The 15,575-nt window shown below is 46.9% G+C and overlaps 1 protein-coding gene across 21 annotated transcripts in view; it reads left to right on the top strand.

The window, feature by feature from the left end:
- The window catches only part of GATAD2A (GATA zinc finger domain containing 2A), a 94,434-nt gene that overhangs the window by 37,370 nt on the left and 41,489 nt on the right, over positions 1-15,575 (top strand). For 5 of the 21 annotated variants that reach the window (XM_081496094.1, XM_081496114.1, XM_081496100.1 and 2 more), the window contains exon 3: positions 11,247-11,442. The exons of 13 other annotated variants lie outside the window; for them this stretch is intronic. In XM_081496094.1, coding sequence (XP_081352220.1) covers positions 11,351-11,442 — 92 coding nt within the window. In that variant the 5' untranslated portion in view covers positions 11,247-11,350. Of the gene's footprint in view, positions 1-10,452; positions 10,508-10,922; positions 11,066-11,246; positions 11,443-15,575 lie in introns of those variants that run through there. 3 more of the 21 variants (XM_081496109.1, XM_081496103.1, XM_081496104.1) reach the window with 2 other exon arrangements.

Raw genomic sequence — 15,575 nt, 5'->3', positions numbered from 1 at the left:
TTTGGGGTCTCAGGTGGAGACTCTGTCCAGGGCTTTTAGGACCCAACAGGACCGAGCCCAGAACCAGGTGGTGTTTTGTCTGTTACTGTCAGGGCCTGGCTAGTGATGTTTTGGGCCAGGGCTACCTAATTGGAGAAGATAGGACTGAGAGATGTCTTAGAAGATGAAGACTCTTGGAGACCTCCTCCTGGGTCAGTGAACTGCTTCCTCTTGTAAGCCAGCTGGCTGGTAACTTTCCAAGGGGTGTGTGCCCTTGAAACAGTGGCACAACTGCATGGGGCGAGAACTGGCTGCAAGGACTCCCATGCTGGGCTGAGCAGAGTATGTGACAAGGGTTGGGTGTCGGTTTGTGAGGTTTCAGCTCTTACCTGCATAGAGCAACAAAGTATGGGAATGGTCAAGTAATCCTGGCGTCAGGAAAACATTTCCAGAATGTTTCCCCAGCAAAAATGAATTTTACTGGTGTTTAAATTGTTTTAATTGAGATAATTTGTATACCATATAATTCACCCATTTATAGTATACAATTCAGTGATGTTTTTGTGTGTTCAAGAGTTGTGTAGATGTCACCTCTGTGTAGTTATGGAACACTTTCATCACCCCCCAAGAAAAACCCATACCTGTTAGCAGTCCATCTCCAATCCCCCTTCCTCAGCCCCCAGCAGCCACTCCTCTGCTTTATATCTCTGGATTTGCCTGTTCTGGACATTTCTTATCAATGGAATCACTATATATGACCTTGTGCATCTCACTTCTCATACTTAGCATGTTTTCAAGGTTCAGGGTTTGTCCACTCTGTAGTGTGAGTCAGTGCTTCATCTGTTTTTGTGGCTGAGCATATTCGATTGCATGGCTAGACTACGTTTTGTTTATCCATTCATCTGGGATAAATTTGGGCTATTCCCACCTCTTGGTATTTATGAAGAGTACTATGAAGATTTATGTACACATATTTGTGGAGACTTGTTTTCAGTTCCTTTGGACATGTACCTTGGAGTGGAATTGTTGGATCGTGAGTCTAATATTCTGAGGAAATGCCAGACTGTTGTTAGTGGCACCATTTTACACCCCCCACCCCCCCGGGCTTACCCAGGGACCCTAAGAGCTCTGGTAAAAGTGGCTCCGAGTCTGTGCCAGTCTCTTAGAGCTCGTTGAGGGTCATTGGCGTTAGTGGTGCTCGTTACTGGGTGCTGGTGGCAGCATGCACGAGGCCAGCCACCTAGAAAGTGGGTTTGGCCTGTGGTTGTCAGCAGGCTTTCTTTGAATGTTAGCACTTAAAATTCATGGTACTTTATGTCTAGAAAAGGTCTTACTGCAGCCCAGGGTCGGGTGAGTGACCATCGCTTGTCCAGTAGCTCAGGGAGTTGTCTAAAGGCAGAGGCTGGTTCAGGATTCTTGGAGGTCCTAGGCTGGATGGCCTCGTATCTGCCTGGCCTTTTGTTTTGTTTTAAATTTTGACCATGGTGCGGCGTGGAGGGTCTTAGCTCGCTGACTGGGGGTGGACCTGCACACTCCATGGTGCGAGTGCATGGTCCTAAGTGAGGGACTGCCGGGGAAGCCCCTGCCCGGCCCCTTGTTTACCGGGAGGCACATGGGCTGAGTGCCAAGTTCTTGTTGAGAGAATGAATGAAAGAAAACTCCTCCTTTCCTATCACAGGGCCAGCAAAGAAGACACAGCCAAAGCCTTAGAAAGCAGTTAGGTTGGAGATTCCGGAGGGAATTTCTGGAAGCCACCTCAGGTGTTCCCTCTGGTCCTGCCTCTCTGTACCTGCTGTGTGAAGGGGCTTGATGGGAAAATATGGTCTGTGGGTGGCTGTGGCAGGTGATGGTCAATGTCAAACAGGCAGAAGCACCCTTGAGCAATTATTTTTTAAAAATGTATAAATACGTCAGCTTGTGTACTTTTGGTCGTGGGTGTAAGTCAGCCGAGCAGATTGATTGATTGATTGTTCCACTTTCCATTGAACCATGGCCTGTGGTCAGCTGGGGTCTCCTGATTCCTGCTGCCCAGGACTCAGTGGACACAGAGAAAGAGCAAGGCAGGAGAGGGGCTGGGTCCTGGAGAGTCTTGCTACACGCACACAGCCCGCACACAATGGCCCACGTTGTATGTGGTTGTCAGTGTGTATACTGAGGGTCAGTCTGCTTGCCTGGGCTGATGGAATTGGTGTCTACCCTTGAATTTTGCCCGTCAGGTATCTTGTTCGTTCAACAGCTGTATACACTGCTCGCGTGCTGAGAGACTGGCCTTGTGCTTGGTGTTAAGGACCAAAATGGGTATGACTTGTAGAAAAACAAAACAGGCAAAAGCAAATGCAGATGACCCTTAACCAAGGCAGGAAAGAGACTCAGTCTTTCCCAGTACTAAAAATAATGCTCACTGGAGCTTCCCTAATATATTTCTGACCCTTTATCTCGAAAGGTGGACACTGTTCTCTTGGTGGGAACCAGGCACCACCGTATGTTGCTTTGGGAGGTTCACAACACCTCAGAGAGGGATTTGCTTACCCTTTGCTCCACTGAGTTCACTTTTCAAAAAGTATCCTGAAGATAGATAGACTGTCAAAAGTAAGGATTGTGACTGGGCTATTCACTACAACATTCTGAAGTAGCAAATTGGAACTAACCTAGCTGTTTGTCAGTTGGGGCAGGGACTGATGGGGCTGGATCTGCCAGTGGGGTGGAGGTGAGCCCCTCAGCGAAAGAAGAAGGGATGGCTTCATGTCATGGTGATGGGATTTCTAGGGTGAATTAAGTGGAAAAAATAACAAACTGAAGGGTAGATGTATTGCACTCACTTTCATCCCCCATGATAAAAGGTTAAGGGTGGGATGTAGACATAATATGTATTTATTTTTATTTTACTTTTTAGAATGGATATACAAATCATAAATGAACTACATGGTCACCTCCAGAAGACATGATGAAAAGAGGATAGGATTATTGGGAGACTCCTCCAGGTTTCCTTTCTGTGTCATACCAGATGCATGTTTTATATAATTAGAAAATAAAGTTATGTCATGTTGGGGGAGGGGAATCCCTAAAAGCCATGAGCAAAAGCAAGCTGAAATAAATGAATCTAGGTACATATCAGTTGTTACTCCAGTTGGTAATTTAACCTCTCAGAGGATTTATTTTACATGGCTTTAAAACATCGTAGTTTGGGGGACTTCCTGGTGGTCCAGTGTTAACAATCCACCTGCCAGGGCAGGGGACACATGCCGCAGGATGACTAAGTCCATGCACCACAACTCTGAAGCCTATGTGCCTGGAGTCCGTGCTCTGCAACTGGAGAAAGGCCGCATGCAGCAACAAAGACCCTGTGCAGCCATAAATAAATAAAATTGAAAAAAGATGGTAGTTTTTGATCATGAGATATGAGATAATGCCATAAAGGTAAGAATTAAGAAAAAAAAATCTTAAACTGCTTTTAGGAATCATATTTTTGGTTTCAGGTCAACAATGCCAGTAGTCTTATTATTATATATTGTAGAAGAAAACAAATAATTGATGTCTTTAAGAACCAAAATTGGGAATTCCCTGGCAGTCCAGTGGTTAGGACTCCATGCCTCCACTGCAGGGGGCCTAGGTTTGATCCCTGGTCAGGAAACTAGAATCCCACAAGCCCTGTGGTGTGGTCAAAAAAAAATTTTTTTTTTTTTTTTTTTTAATTTTTTTAAGGACAGAAGACATGCAAGTGAAAGATCAAAGCACTTAAGTGAAAATGTTGTAATTCTAAATCTGCATTGGGAATGTCCCAGCTGTGAAAGATCCTGCCAGGGTTGTGTCAGAAGGACCCACAGGACCCCCCTCCCCCCCACCCCCTGCCAAGGGTAGGGCAAGGGAATGTGAATGAAAATTAGTCCCGGGGTTGGAGCATCAAATGTATTTAAAAAAAAAAATCCAGGGTTTGTATTGATGATTAGAGGAAAGGAAGAAACTCGTGAGTGCCCTTTAGAAAGTGTTAGGGAATCAACTCATTTTGAAAAATTGGTAGAGTGAAGAAGCAAGCATTTACCTCTATTCTACAACTGAACTTGGAAGGAACAAAAGAGTGAGTGAGGGCTAGTTTCCCTCGAAGATAGATTCAAGCTGCCAGAATTTTCCAGTATGCTCTGCTCATACTGTCTGATGTGGTACCTGGAATATTGTGATTGAGAAAGTCAAATTTTAGTTTTATTTGATTTAAATCTTTTTAAATAGCCACATGTGGCTAATGGACAGTGTAGCTATTGACGCTCTGGCTAATGAGTATGGAACATGAAATTACAAGTTCATACATTTGCAGACACCTAATAAAATGTTGGGTCTAGACAGTGGTCCTTAGTACCTGCCAGCCCCCCACCCCCACCCCCCAAGGAAAGGTGTGTGTGCTTTCAGAGGAATGTATGCTTGATTTGGCCTCAAAATCTAGTTTATAGGAAATTGGGGTTGTGTTCCTGTTGTGTATCCCTGGTGATTCAGATGGTAAAGAATCTGCCTACAGTGCAAGAGAACTGAGTTCGATCCCTGGGTAGGGAAGATCCCCTGGAGAAGGGAATAGCTCCCCACTCCAGTTTTCTTGCCTGGAGAATTCCATGGACAGAGAAGTGTAGTGGGCTACAGTCCATGGGGTCACAAAAAGTTGGATATGACTGAGCGACTGACAACTTTTCACACTTTGCGTTATACCACAAAGAGGCCACTTGCAAAACCCAGTCAAGGGAAATGGGACAGATGACCTGATTTCTTCAACATATGATTGAAAAGAATGCGATGGGAGAACCTGTGTATTTTAGACAAGTGTGACTTTGACAAAGATTGAGGAATGGTTGTTTAATTGTTGATGGTGTGATCATGGAATTGTGATTTTGTGTCCTGTAGTGATAAATACTGAACTGTTCATTCATAAATACATGTTGAATGACATTTGCTTCTTAGAGCCTAGCAGACGTGAAGTGGGTGAAAGACTATGGTTGGCTGGCTGATGACCGTGGGATCTGGGTGGTGGGCATGTGCAATTTATGCTGCTTCTTTGGGTGTGTTTGCAATTTTCCATAAAATGATTTATTTTCCATAAAATAAATTTGGAAGATGGGTGTGACCTAGGCCTTCCTTCAGGGAACTTGATGATGCATGTCACCTAGAGCAGGAAAAGTGCCGCTTATGAAAGTGAGGATGGTGGCCACTTGTGATTAGTTTTAAGTTCAAGCAGAAAGCCTTCAACAGAGATTCTGGAATTGCTGTGGGGAGCTGTGACTGGTAGCTGGTCAAGCGGTACAGCTTCCTGTTAAAGCATTGTTATTTTCTGTAATAACAGCACTTACAGTACCTTCGTGGAGCCATGTTAGTGATAAAGTGGGTGTGTTCCCATTTTACAGGTGAGGAAGGTGAGGGGTATGGAGGTGAACCAGGCATTCTGGTTTCGACCTGATGAGTGTGACGGTGATAGCACTGTCTGTTCTGTGAGCACTTCCCCCCACTGCCCCCAGAATCCAGAATGCATCGATCACTGCGTGTGCTTCCTTCACTTCAGTACCCTGATGCTGTAACGTCCCATATGTTGTTTTCTGACACAAATTAATATATTATTCATTAGAAATCAATCTCACCTCTCCATTGGTGGCGTCTGTCCAGAGCAGCTATAGCCAATTAGTCTGGATAAAGTAGGTAGTTAGCTGGTCTTCAACATGACTTGGTCTTATAAAAAAAGAAGTGCTTTATAAATTTGAGCCTTAAAGTGTGATCCAGGGTTTATGACAACTGCAGTGTGGGAGGGACCTCCTCCCTATGTCTCAGCCTGCTGTGTTCACTGCCCACCCCACACACCTGTGTGTGTCCAAGGGCTGCCTGGGACTGTGCTGCTATGGATGGGAGGCCTTTTGTTGGAACCCCTAAGGGTGTTGCTGGGGCCCAGGTCCCTGGTAGAAGAAACTAAGCAAGTGTTAGGGTGAATGAGTGAGTGACATGTCTGTGAGACTGAGGCGTCTGGCACAAGCCCAGTGTGGGGCCAGTGACAGGCCTGACTTGAATCCTCCTGTACACTGGTGGCCTGTGTGACCCCTGCCCTCGGAGGTCTTGGCTTCTCACAGAGTTGGTTCCCTTTTACAGTAAATTGTCCCATTTGTGTCCCACGTGGTCACACTGTATCACGAGCTTGCTGCGGCCTCCTTGGCTGCTGTGAGAAGCTGATGAGAGACTGCATCCCAGTGGACAATGGCTCTTGGATTGGTGGCGATCTTGTTACACAAAGGAGTCTTTCCTGAGGACCCTTTTCAAGTCCTGTTGGGATCAGAGTAAGCCTGCTTTTCCCTTTTAGTAGTTAAGCAGCTCTAGAGGGGCTGTGGCTCTTGAGGTTAAGATTATTTTGTTTTTGTTTTCCTGCCTTAAAATAATAAGGTAATGTTCACACAACATGAAATTCACCATTTTAACCCTTTTAAAGTGTACATTGGCATTTAATACAGTCATAATATTGTGCAGCTATCACCTCTAATTCTAGAACATTTTCATCACCCCAGAGAGAAACCTGTATATATTAGCCTATCCTCCCCTACCTCTGTGCCCCCATTCCCTAGCAACCATTAATCTACTTTCTGTCTCTAGATTTGCATGGTTCTGGGCATCTCAGAAAAATGGAATCATATACTTTATGGCCTTTTGTGTCTGCTAAACATGCTAAACACTTACCATGTTTTCACAGTTCATCTGCATTGTGACGGGGATCAGCAATTATTCCTTCTTATGGCTGAATAATATTCCATTGTATGGATATACCACATTTTGTTTATCTATTTCACCCATTGGTGAACATTTGGGTTGTTCTTGTTGGTTGTTGTGAATAGTTCTGCTTTTTAACATTTGTATACAATTTATTATTTTTTTAATGAACACATCTCTTGGATATATCTAGGAGTAGAATTGTTGGGTCATAAGGGTAATTCTGTATTTATCTGTATTTAACTTTTCAAGGAGCTGCCAGACTGTTTTCCACATCACTGCAGCATTTTACATTCCCACCAGCAATTTATGGTGGTTCCGGTTTCTTTATGTCCTCAGCAACACTTACTTTCCTTTTTTTTCTTTAAATAGTCATCCTAACGGGTGAGAAGTGGTTTTGATTTGCGTCTCCCTAATGATTAATGATTGATGCTGAACATCTTTTCATGTGCTTATTGGCCATTAGTCTGTCACCTTTGGAGAAATGTCTTTTCAAATCTTTTGCCTGTTTTTTTTAATTGGGTTTGTCGCTAAGTTCTAATAGTTCTTTATATATTCTGGACATCAGACCATTATTAGAGATATGATTTCAAATATTTTTTCCCCACTCTGTTGATTTTTTTCACAATCTTTTGCACAAAAGAATTTAGTTTTTATGAAGTCTAATTTATTTTTTTCCTCTGATATTGAGCTTTTGATGTCATATCTAAGAATTTCTTGCCAAATTGAGGGTGCTGATTTTACCTTTATATACTCTTCTTCTAAGAGTTTTATAGGTTTAGCTTTTAATATTTAGGTCATTGGCCAGTTTTGAGTTGGTTTTTCATGTATGGTATGAAGTAAGCATTTTGTTTTATTAATTTTATTTACTTTTTGGCCGCACTGGGTCTTCGTTGCTGTGCATGGGCTTTCTCAAGTTGTGGAGAGTGGAGGCTGCTGTTCATTGCAGTGTGCGGGCTTCTCAATGCGGTGATTTCGCTTGTTGCCAAGCATGGGCTCTAAACTGTGTGGGCTTCAGTAGTTGTGACTTCCATGGTCTGGAATGAGGGCTCAGTAGTTGCAGCTCACGGGCTTAGTGCTCTTGTGTCATGTGGGATCTTCCTGGACCAGGGATCGAACCTGTATTCCCTGCACTGACAGGCGATTCTTAACCACAGGGCCACCAGGGAAGTCCCTGTTTTGTTTGGTTTTGATCATTTTATTTTCTGTTGACATGAAGAGTTTTTGGCTTATTTAACGAGGGAGGGGAGTGCCATAGTTGAGAGTACTGAAAGTACTTTTTCTCATCTGTTTAACAAGTATGTATTGAACACCTATTCTGTCCTGGGCCCTAGGACAGTATCACTGAACAAAGAGATAGTCTGTGTTCTTGTGGGGGTTGAGAGGAGGGGGGGACACACAGATGGAAAGATGAGTAATTAGCATGTCTAGTGGTGATGAGGTGGGAAAGGAGGTAGAGACACCCCCCCCCCGCCCCGCCGAGTCTCGTATGTGGGGGGAAGATTCATGTCACTTGGCTGTTTCTGCTGAAGAAGAGAGTGCTGTACAGAAATCCCAGGAAGGACCTAGCAGGAAGTACGAAGGCCCTGAAGTGGGAGTAAACTTGGCTTTCAGAGGAGCAGCTGGGATGTCTGAGTGGCTGGAGCTGAGAGAATGGGGTCGAGGGGTAGAGGGGACGTGAGGGGGGTGGTAGTAGACAGGTCAGAGGGGCTCTCAGGGCCTTGGCTGGGGCGAGACCTTGCTTTTACCTTGAGTAGCATGTTGTACAAAATGACCACTCACGTGATATCCTCTAGGTCAGCCTGGCTATTTCTTGGAGGTTGTGATAGGTGTCTATACCCAGAACAACCCTCTGCCCAAGGGGGAGATTTCCACTTACAGGATGGAGGAGAGAAGTAAGATTTCTGTTCCAGCTCTCACAGCTGTGCAGGAAATGCTGGAGGAACTGTTCATCAGTAGGAACTGTTTCTTAGGCCCATGGGCTTCATTGAGACCAGAAACTTATTTAGTCCTAGACGTAGGTTTCCCCACTGGCTCTGATCCTTTTGGGGCTGCCGGCCCTGCTGCCGCAGGATGTGTGCAGGAGGAGCTGACAAAGGAGCCCAGGCAGGGCCTCCAGGCCCGGCGTCACCACATTGCCGGGTTTTCCACTCCCAACTCCTCCTGAGAATGGAGAAGGCTTTTCTGGCCCTTCCTGGAAATTTCTGTGTAAAACCTTCTGCCATTTCCAGCTCGGTGGAGCTGGTGGTCAGGGCTGCTTTCTCAGCCAGGTCCTGAGGGAATCAGCCCTGGAAGAGTTAAGGCCTCCCATTTGGTGATGTGACACCCGCAGGGCACATTGCAGATGGCAGGGAATTGGCAGGTGTAACCCTTTGTGGGCCGAGGAGGCTCAGCCACACATCTCTCAGTGACATCCCGCACCAGAGGGCACCTGGCCACCATTTCCCTGTGGATATTTAATATCATTCAGATTCCCCTCATAGGTAGCATCTTTATTTCTGTGTCACGTTCTCTTCTGGTAACGTGTTTCTCCCTGGGGTTGCACTTGGGCTTCAGGCACAGGCCCCAGCCAGCAGAGGCTCAGACACCCCTGTGGGGCCACTTTCAGGTGGGCAGTGTTGGATAGTTACTGAGCACTTCTGAGAACAGAAACACAAAATCCAAGCCCCCCTCTCCAGAGCGAGCCCGGGGTGCTATCAAGGTTTAAAAACATATGCTGCCAGTCTCTTCCCCTCTTAAAGCATGATCAGTTTAGGTGTACTTTGTCCCGCTGTATGCTTGAACTTGGAGGTGTGGACAGGCTTTCAACTCGTGTCACTGGGAAGGGACACTCAGAGGCCAAGGCATGAGGCTGAGGTGCAGACTGATCTCAGTGGTATCTGCATGGCCTGGCTGGTCAGTGGTAGTCCCTGTTTTCAGAAGTTTCAAGAGATGGTCTATGTCTGGGAAAGATAAACACATACTCCCCACCTACCCCAGCTTCCCCGACAGGACCTGTACTTTCTCTAGCTGCCCCCCCCCCCCCCCCCCGTGACTCCAGGGAGGGAGGGTGGTGCTGCCGTCTGGAGACTTGGGTGTCCCAGGCCTGGCCCTGCGTGTCCCCAGGGTGAGTCTGAGGGGCTAGGCGTGCCACCAGAGGGCTGGCTGTTACTGTGGCATGAGCCCCATTGAAGGCAGTGACCGTTGATTTTTCTGGAGATGACTAGTCCTCAAACCTGCTGTGTTCCCTCAAGCATTTCTGGGGTGAGGTGCTACCACCATCTTTCTCCAGGTCTGCGTGGCTTCGGCCTTTCGGAATCTGAAGACCGTTGAGGTTTTATTTTTAAAATGTTGGTGGTTGCTACTTGAGTATATTAAAGTTTCTGCTTTCCAGATTAATTTTATTAAATATATCCCCAAAAAGCATCATTTCAGAGGCTGCATTTACATGTCCTCTACCTTAAAAAGTCTTCCCTGGTAGCTCAGCTGGTAAAAAATCCGCCTGCAATGCAGGAGACTCCGGTTCGATTCCTGGGTCAGGAAGATCTCCTGGAGAAGGGGTAGGCTACCCACTCCAGTGTTCTTGGGCTTCCCTGGTGGTTCAGACAGTAAAGAATCCACTTGCAATGAGAGAGACCTGGGTTCCATTCCTGGGTTGGGAAGATCCCCTGGAGGAAGGCATGGCACCCCAAAAATAATCAGATTATGAATGTGTGTTTATTTGTAAATGTAAGATCCCAGGGTGTTTATATATATGTTTTTAATTCTTTCCAGTGTTAACAGTCTACATACCTACATATCCGAGTGGTTCTTGAACCAAGGACTGAAGGTGACCTGATAGGATGGCTGCCTTGGTCTGACTTTACCTTGCATGGTTCCTGAGTGGTGATGGCCTTATATTTGATGTGTCATTATCATATCAGATGGGTGTGGTGTCTGGGCACGCTTGGCATGAAAGAAGTGCCCCGTTAGGAGGAGACTAAGATGCTCCTGAACTTAACCTTCACCTTTGACTCCTGAGGCTGAGTTGAGTCCGGCATTCATAAATGTTGTCTCTTCCCTGAAGGGTTAAATAGAGCATGCCTTTGGGGGCTGGGATCAGAGACTTCCTTGTGGAGAGCGCTGGTGCTCAGATTGATTAGTTTGATGGAGTGACTGGAGGCATTTGATTTAAATTGTGTGCGCACTTATGTCTTTTTGGAGCACACTCTGTGCTCTCAGCACTTCCCTCCTCTGTCCTTCAGGACCTAATTAAAGGTTCCAGCTCTCGTCACTCTCACAGGCTGATGGCCGGCCAGGACCTCCACCCCATCCCCAGACCCAGACTACTGCAGACTGGGAGGTCCAGTCATCACTGCTAGCATATAAGTGGCCTCACTGTAATGGGGTAATGTTTTTTCCTTCTAAGCAACCTTGTTCCATTTTAAAAAGTTGTTTAAAGTTTTGATCCCCTTTTATTTGGTTTCATGTACTTACTTGGGAGATGGGTTTTCACATGCCTGTATGTTTCTGCCACTTCACCTTTTCTGCTACCACTGCTTTCTCCTCTTCCATCTCTACAACTCCAGATTCTGCTCATGGGGCCTACCTCTAATGAAGCATTTCTAGATACTCCCCCTCCTCCTCTGGACCAGCAGAGTGGATTTCTTTTCCATTGTTGGCTTGTAACAGAATGATGATCGACACATGTATCTCACAACCCTTACTGGATCTTTGCTCTCATGAAGGCCAGCGACCCCAAGCTGCTCCTTGCCTTCCACAAAGGTGAGACCCCCAGGTCACTGGCCCCTTGGAGATCACTGATCCATGTCCTGGATCAGACAGGCTATGAACTAGGAGAAGGGTATCCGTGGTTATTAGTAACTGACCAGGCTCCTCGGTACTGCCGAAGTTCCCTTTCAGGTTCAGGCATCACTCAGATATTAACAGTAAACAGCAGTTGGTTCTTTGCCGGCTTTGGAAGTTTAAATTACTGTGTGCACGAAGTAGTAAAAATGAGCACGGTTGCAGGTGCTAGTGATTTTTAAAACGCTCTTGTTCTACCCAGGTGTGAAATTACTTGTCTCAGAGGAAGTGTGGGTTGAAGTTTTGGAGGTGTGCAGGGGTACACAGAGGGCCCTGAAGGGATTTTGCACGGCCTGTGGGCTCCTTCACTTGCTTCAGAAGTTGGTGGTTCTGGACCCTGTGTCTCATCTCATTTTCAGAATGGTTTTCCTTCCTGACCGTTGGTTCTGGAGCCCAGCGGACAGTGATCACACATAAGAACTGCTGTTCTTTTGCTCAAAAATGAATTACACAGAGAAGAAAGACCTTTTCTCAGATGATTGGATAAGATTTGGAAGTGGGAGGAAGGGAGGAAAACTGTACGTACATGAGTGTGTAAGTGCATGTGTCTGAGGGTGGGTACACACATTTGTATTTGTGTGACACAAGGTTGCTTGGTGTTCAGCTAGCCTGGTGTGTTGCATTTTGGGGAGCAGGGAAGTACCTGCTGACACCCCAGTTTCCTGAGTCCCTCCTCTGCCAGTAGGGTGTCCATCAGGTAGGGTCAGGTGCTCCCAAGTGTGGAGCACCAAGTGTTCATCTCTTTTACGCCCTTCCCTCTGCACCCCCAGAGCCTAGGCACCGCCGGCCACCATTAGAGGCCAGTGGTGACATGACCCACCTGGTGAGAAACCTTTAAAAGAGCAAGTGAGCTCCTTTAACGTGACAGAAGAATTTGTTGGTCAAGACTTTCATTTTTGTAAAGTGGTTGTTTATCTGGCAAACAATGCTGGCTTCTCTTGACATGAAGTAGGAGGCTCAGAAAACCTGCCTCGAGCCCCCAGGCCCAGGGAGCTCCAGTGGGATGGACACGATGCAGTCAGGCTGGAAATGAGGTGGTGTGCCTACCAGTCAGGCCTGCGCTCACAGAAAGATCGGGAGACTTGAAGGACCAAGGTGCTGACTGGGTGAAGGCTGAGCCCAGCGACTGTTCCCGAAGCTGTTGTGGCGTCTCCAGGCTGGGGCTGAGCTGTGGAACTGCGGTTGCAGGCAGAATGCACCGAGGTTTATTCAGGATGCAAGGAGCAGGGCTGTGATGACACTGCCTAACCTGCCCTGGAGTAGGACAGTGGGGGGCAATGTGGTGTGAACCTGTGTCCTCCTGGACCCCGCCCCGTCCCCTGCTGCCACCAAACCAGTTGAAGTGCCCTTCTTAGGGTTTCTCTGACACAGATGACTGCACCCACCTCCACCAGCCCTCAAGGGCACAGTTAAGTCCTGGTTACCTGAAGAGAAACTTGATCCCGTGGCTCTTCCCAGGGACCCCTCCCCTCACCACTCCAGGTCTCTAGCAACTCAGCCCCAGTGTACTTGATTTGCACTTTCTTTCCTGGTGGCTCGGATGGTAAAGCGTCTGCTTGCAATGCGGGAGACCTGGGTTCAATCCCTGGGTGGGAAAGATCCTTGGAGAGGAAAATGGCAACCCACTCCAGTACTCTTGCGTGGAAAATCTCATGGATGGGGGAGCCTGGCTGGCTGCAGTCTGTGGGGTTGCAAAGAGGTGGACATGACTGAGCGACTTCCCTTTTTTTCTTTTCCTGGCTTAACCCTGCCCTGTGCCCCGTGGGGCTGCCTCACCCTCCCTGGTCCTCAGCCCCTGTGCTTTTCCTTAGAGCTTTGGTCTGATGCTCAGGCACGTGTGCTTAGGAACCATTTGTTTCTGTAACTGGGTTAAAGTTTCATTTGCTTCAGTAATTGAGTTTATAGCATGTAATTTCCTTCTATGAGGGGCCTATGTATCTTTACAGCGTGTGGGGCTTTTAGAATGATGTAAAATTGACCCATGTAGTTGGGACAGACTGACCGTGCAGTAACCAGTATGCACTTGGTACTTCTTGAAACTAAATTTCTTCTGATTTGTCAAAAGGTTAACCTTGAGTCCTGGACTTGGATTGAATTTACACATTCACATCCTTTTTTTTGAAACCAATTTTCTCTGTAGTCAATTCTGCCGTAATGCTTGTTTGGAAAAGCAGATTTGTTCCAACACTGTTGGTATAAGGGCACACAGTTTTGTTACATGCGATTTTGTCCAGAAGAAATGCTAGGTCTGGGGGGTTGGGAACCTATGGCCCACAGGCTGGTGGCCTGTTTGGGTAAATAAAGTTTGATTGGGACACAGCCATGCCCATTTGAGAACAAACTGTCCCCGTTGCAGGGCTTGAGTAACCGTGACAGAGACTGAATGGCCTGCAGAGCTGAAAATATTGATTGTGTCTCTTTAAGAAAGTTTGCTGACTCCTCTACTAGATGAGTCCAGAAAACTGCTCCCAGCTGAAAGAGCACCTGCTAGGACCTCAGATGTGCATCACACCACACCCATCCCCTGCTGGGTTCAGACAGCCTCCTTCCAACTTGTCGCAGTAACTCAGAAACTGCACCCCACCCACAGTCACAGCAAATACAGGTCTTCCCCCAGGTGGCATAAGGCTTCAGGCAGCATTTGTGTATTTCTTAGCTGTTTAACATGCTGCCATTTAAAAATCAGGTTCCAGACTCTTTCAGTGTTACTGATGAAGTTTGGTGGTATTGCTCCATCATTTCTACAAGCCCTGTGTTATTACTGGATGATTTTGCACCGTGTGGTGGTTTTTAGGAATGTATATCCTGTACTCCAGCAAAATTTCTTTGCTCTGAAAGCAAACAGCAAAAGGTGTGGTCTCACTGATAACACTCAATAAAGTTGTAAACATTCAATATCTCATTTGAACCTCAGGGGGCCAGAGCTAGCTGTCAGACCCAACTTCCTGCTTGTGAGAAGCTTCCTGTGTCCTTCGGAAAGGACACACCTGACTCTGGGTGGTTGATGGGGGTGTTTCAGTGGGCACTGTGTAGAGGAGCCAGGGCTTCCAGTTCCCAGTGCCAGCCCTCCCACTTGCCGTGTGATTTTCACCTGCCTCAGTTTCCTTTCCTATAAATCAGGGGCTGATGATAGCACTCACCTTGCATCTGAGATGATCCATGTGCAGTACATAAATGCTCAGTCAGTGTAAGCTATCTTGTCTGTAAAAGAAAACCCCACATTTCTGTTAACAGAGGAACATTAAGCTTGCGTTGAGATCTGAGAGTACGTGTTGAATGGGAGCCCATGTTCACCAACCCCCACCCCAGCCCCTTGGGGGAAGGTCTCTTTAAAACCTGCATTTGTTCATCAAATGTTTGACGTGCACCTACTATGTGGCTGGTACCCCTCTGGAGCTGGGGATACACCAGGTGGGTGGCAGTGACATCTGATGCCAGGAGGCTCATACCTTTCAGTTGCAGGGGTCTTCCTGGCCAGACCTCCCCACAGGTGCTTCTGTAGCCCTGGCAGAGCCAGTCTTACTTCTCTGAAGTAAGGCTGCCATGGTGGTGTCTGAGGACAGTTGTTCTGCCCTCGCTGGTGCATTTAAGCCCCACCACGTGCTTGTCTGTCCAAGGTGAGAAGGGAAAAGATTTAAGCATGATTAACAAAAGGCCTTTAGAGTGTACGGGGGTATGTTCCACAGTGGGCAGCTTATAAGAATGCCAAGTAGAAAGAAGAGTGTTGAACCTGGTTCCAGGTCCACTATACTTGGATTTCCCCCCTTGTGGGATGACTGGCTGGTCTCTACCCAGAGGCTCTTGGTGAATGGCACCTGCCCTCACATGTGTGGGTGTGGTCGGTCCCCACCCGAGTTCCCGGACTGCGGCAGAGAGAGTCTGTTGTCCTTTGAAGGCCTGTGGAACTTTTAGCCAGGTGGCTGGGCCAGGGGCCTTTCTGATATATAGAAGAGAAAACATTTACAGTTCTGGAGTGTCTTTAAGTTTTCAGACCACTAAGGGTTCAGATGCTTTTGAACTGTCATGTTGGAGAAGACTCTTGAGAGTCCCTT

Source organism: Giraffa tippelskirchi, chromosome 6 (assembly GCF_054371585.1).
Source record: "Giraffa tippelskirchi isolate mGirTip1 chromosome 6, T2T-mGirTip1v1.2.pri, whole genome shotgun sequence".
Taxonomy (NCBI): Eukaryota; Metazoa; Chordata; class Mammalia; order Artiodactyla; family Giraffidae; genus Giraffa; species Giraffa tippelskirchi.
The sequence above is the reverse complement of the archived record's forward strand: the minus strand, read 5'-3'. Positions and strand labels throughout refer to the sequence as shown.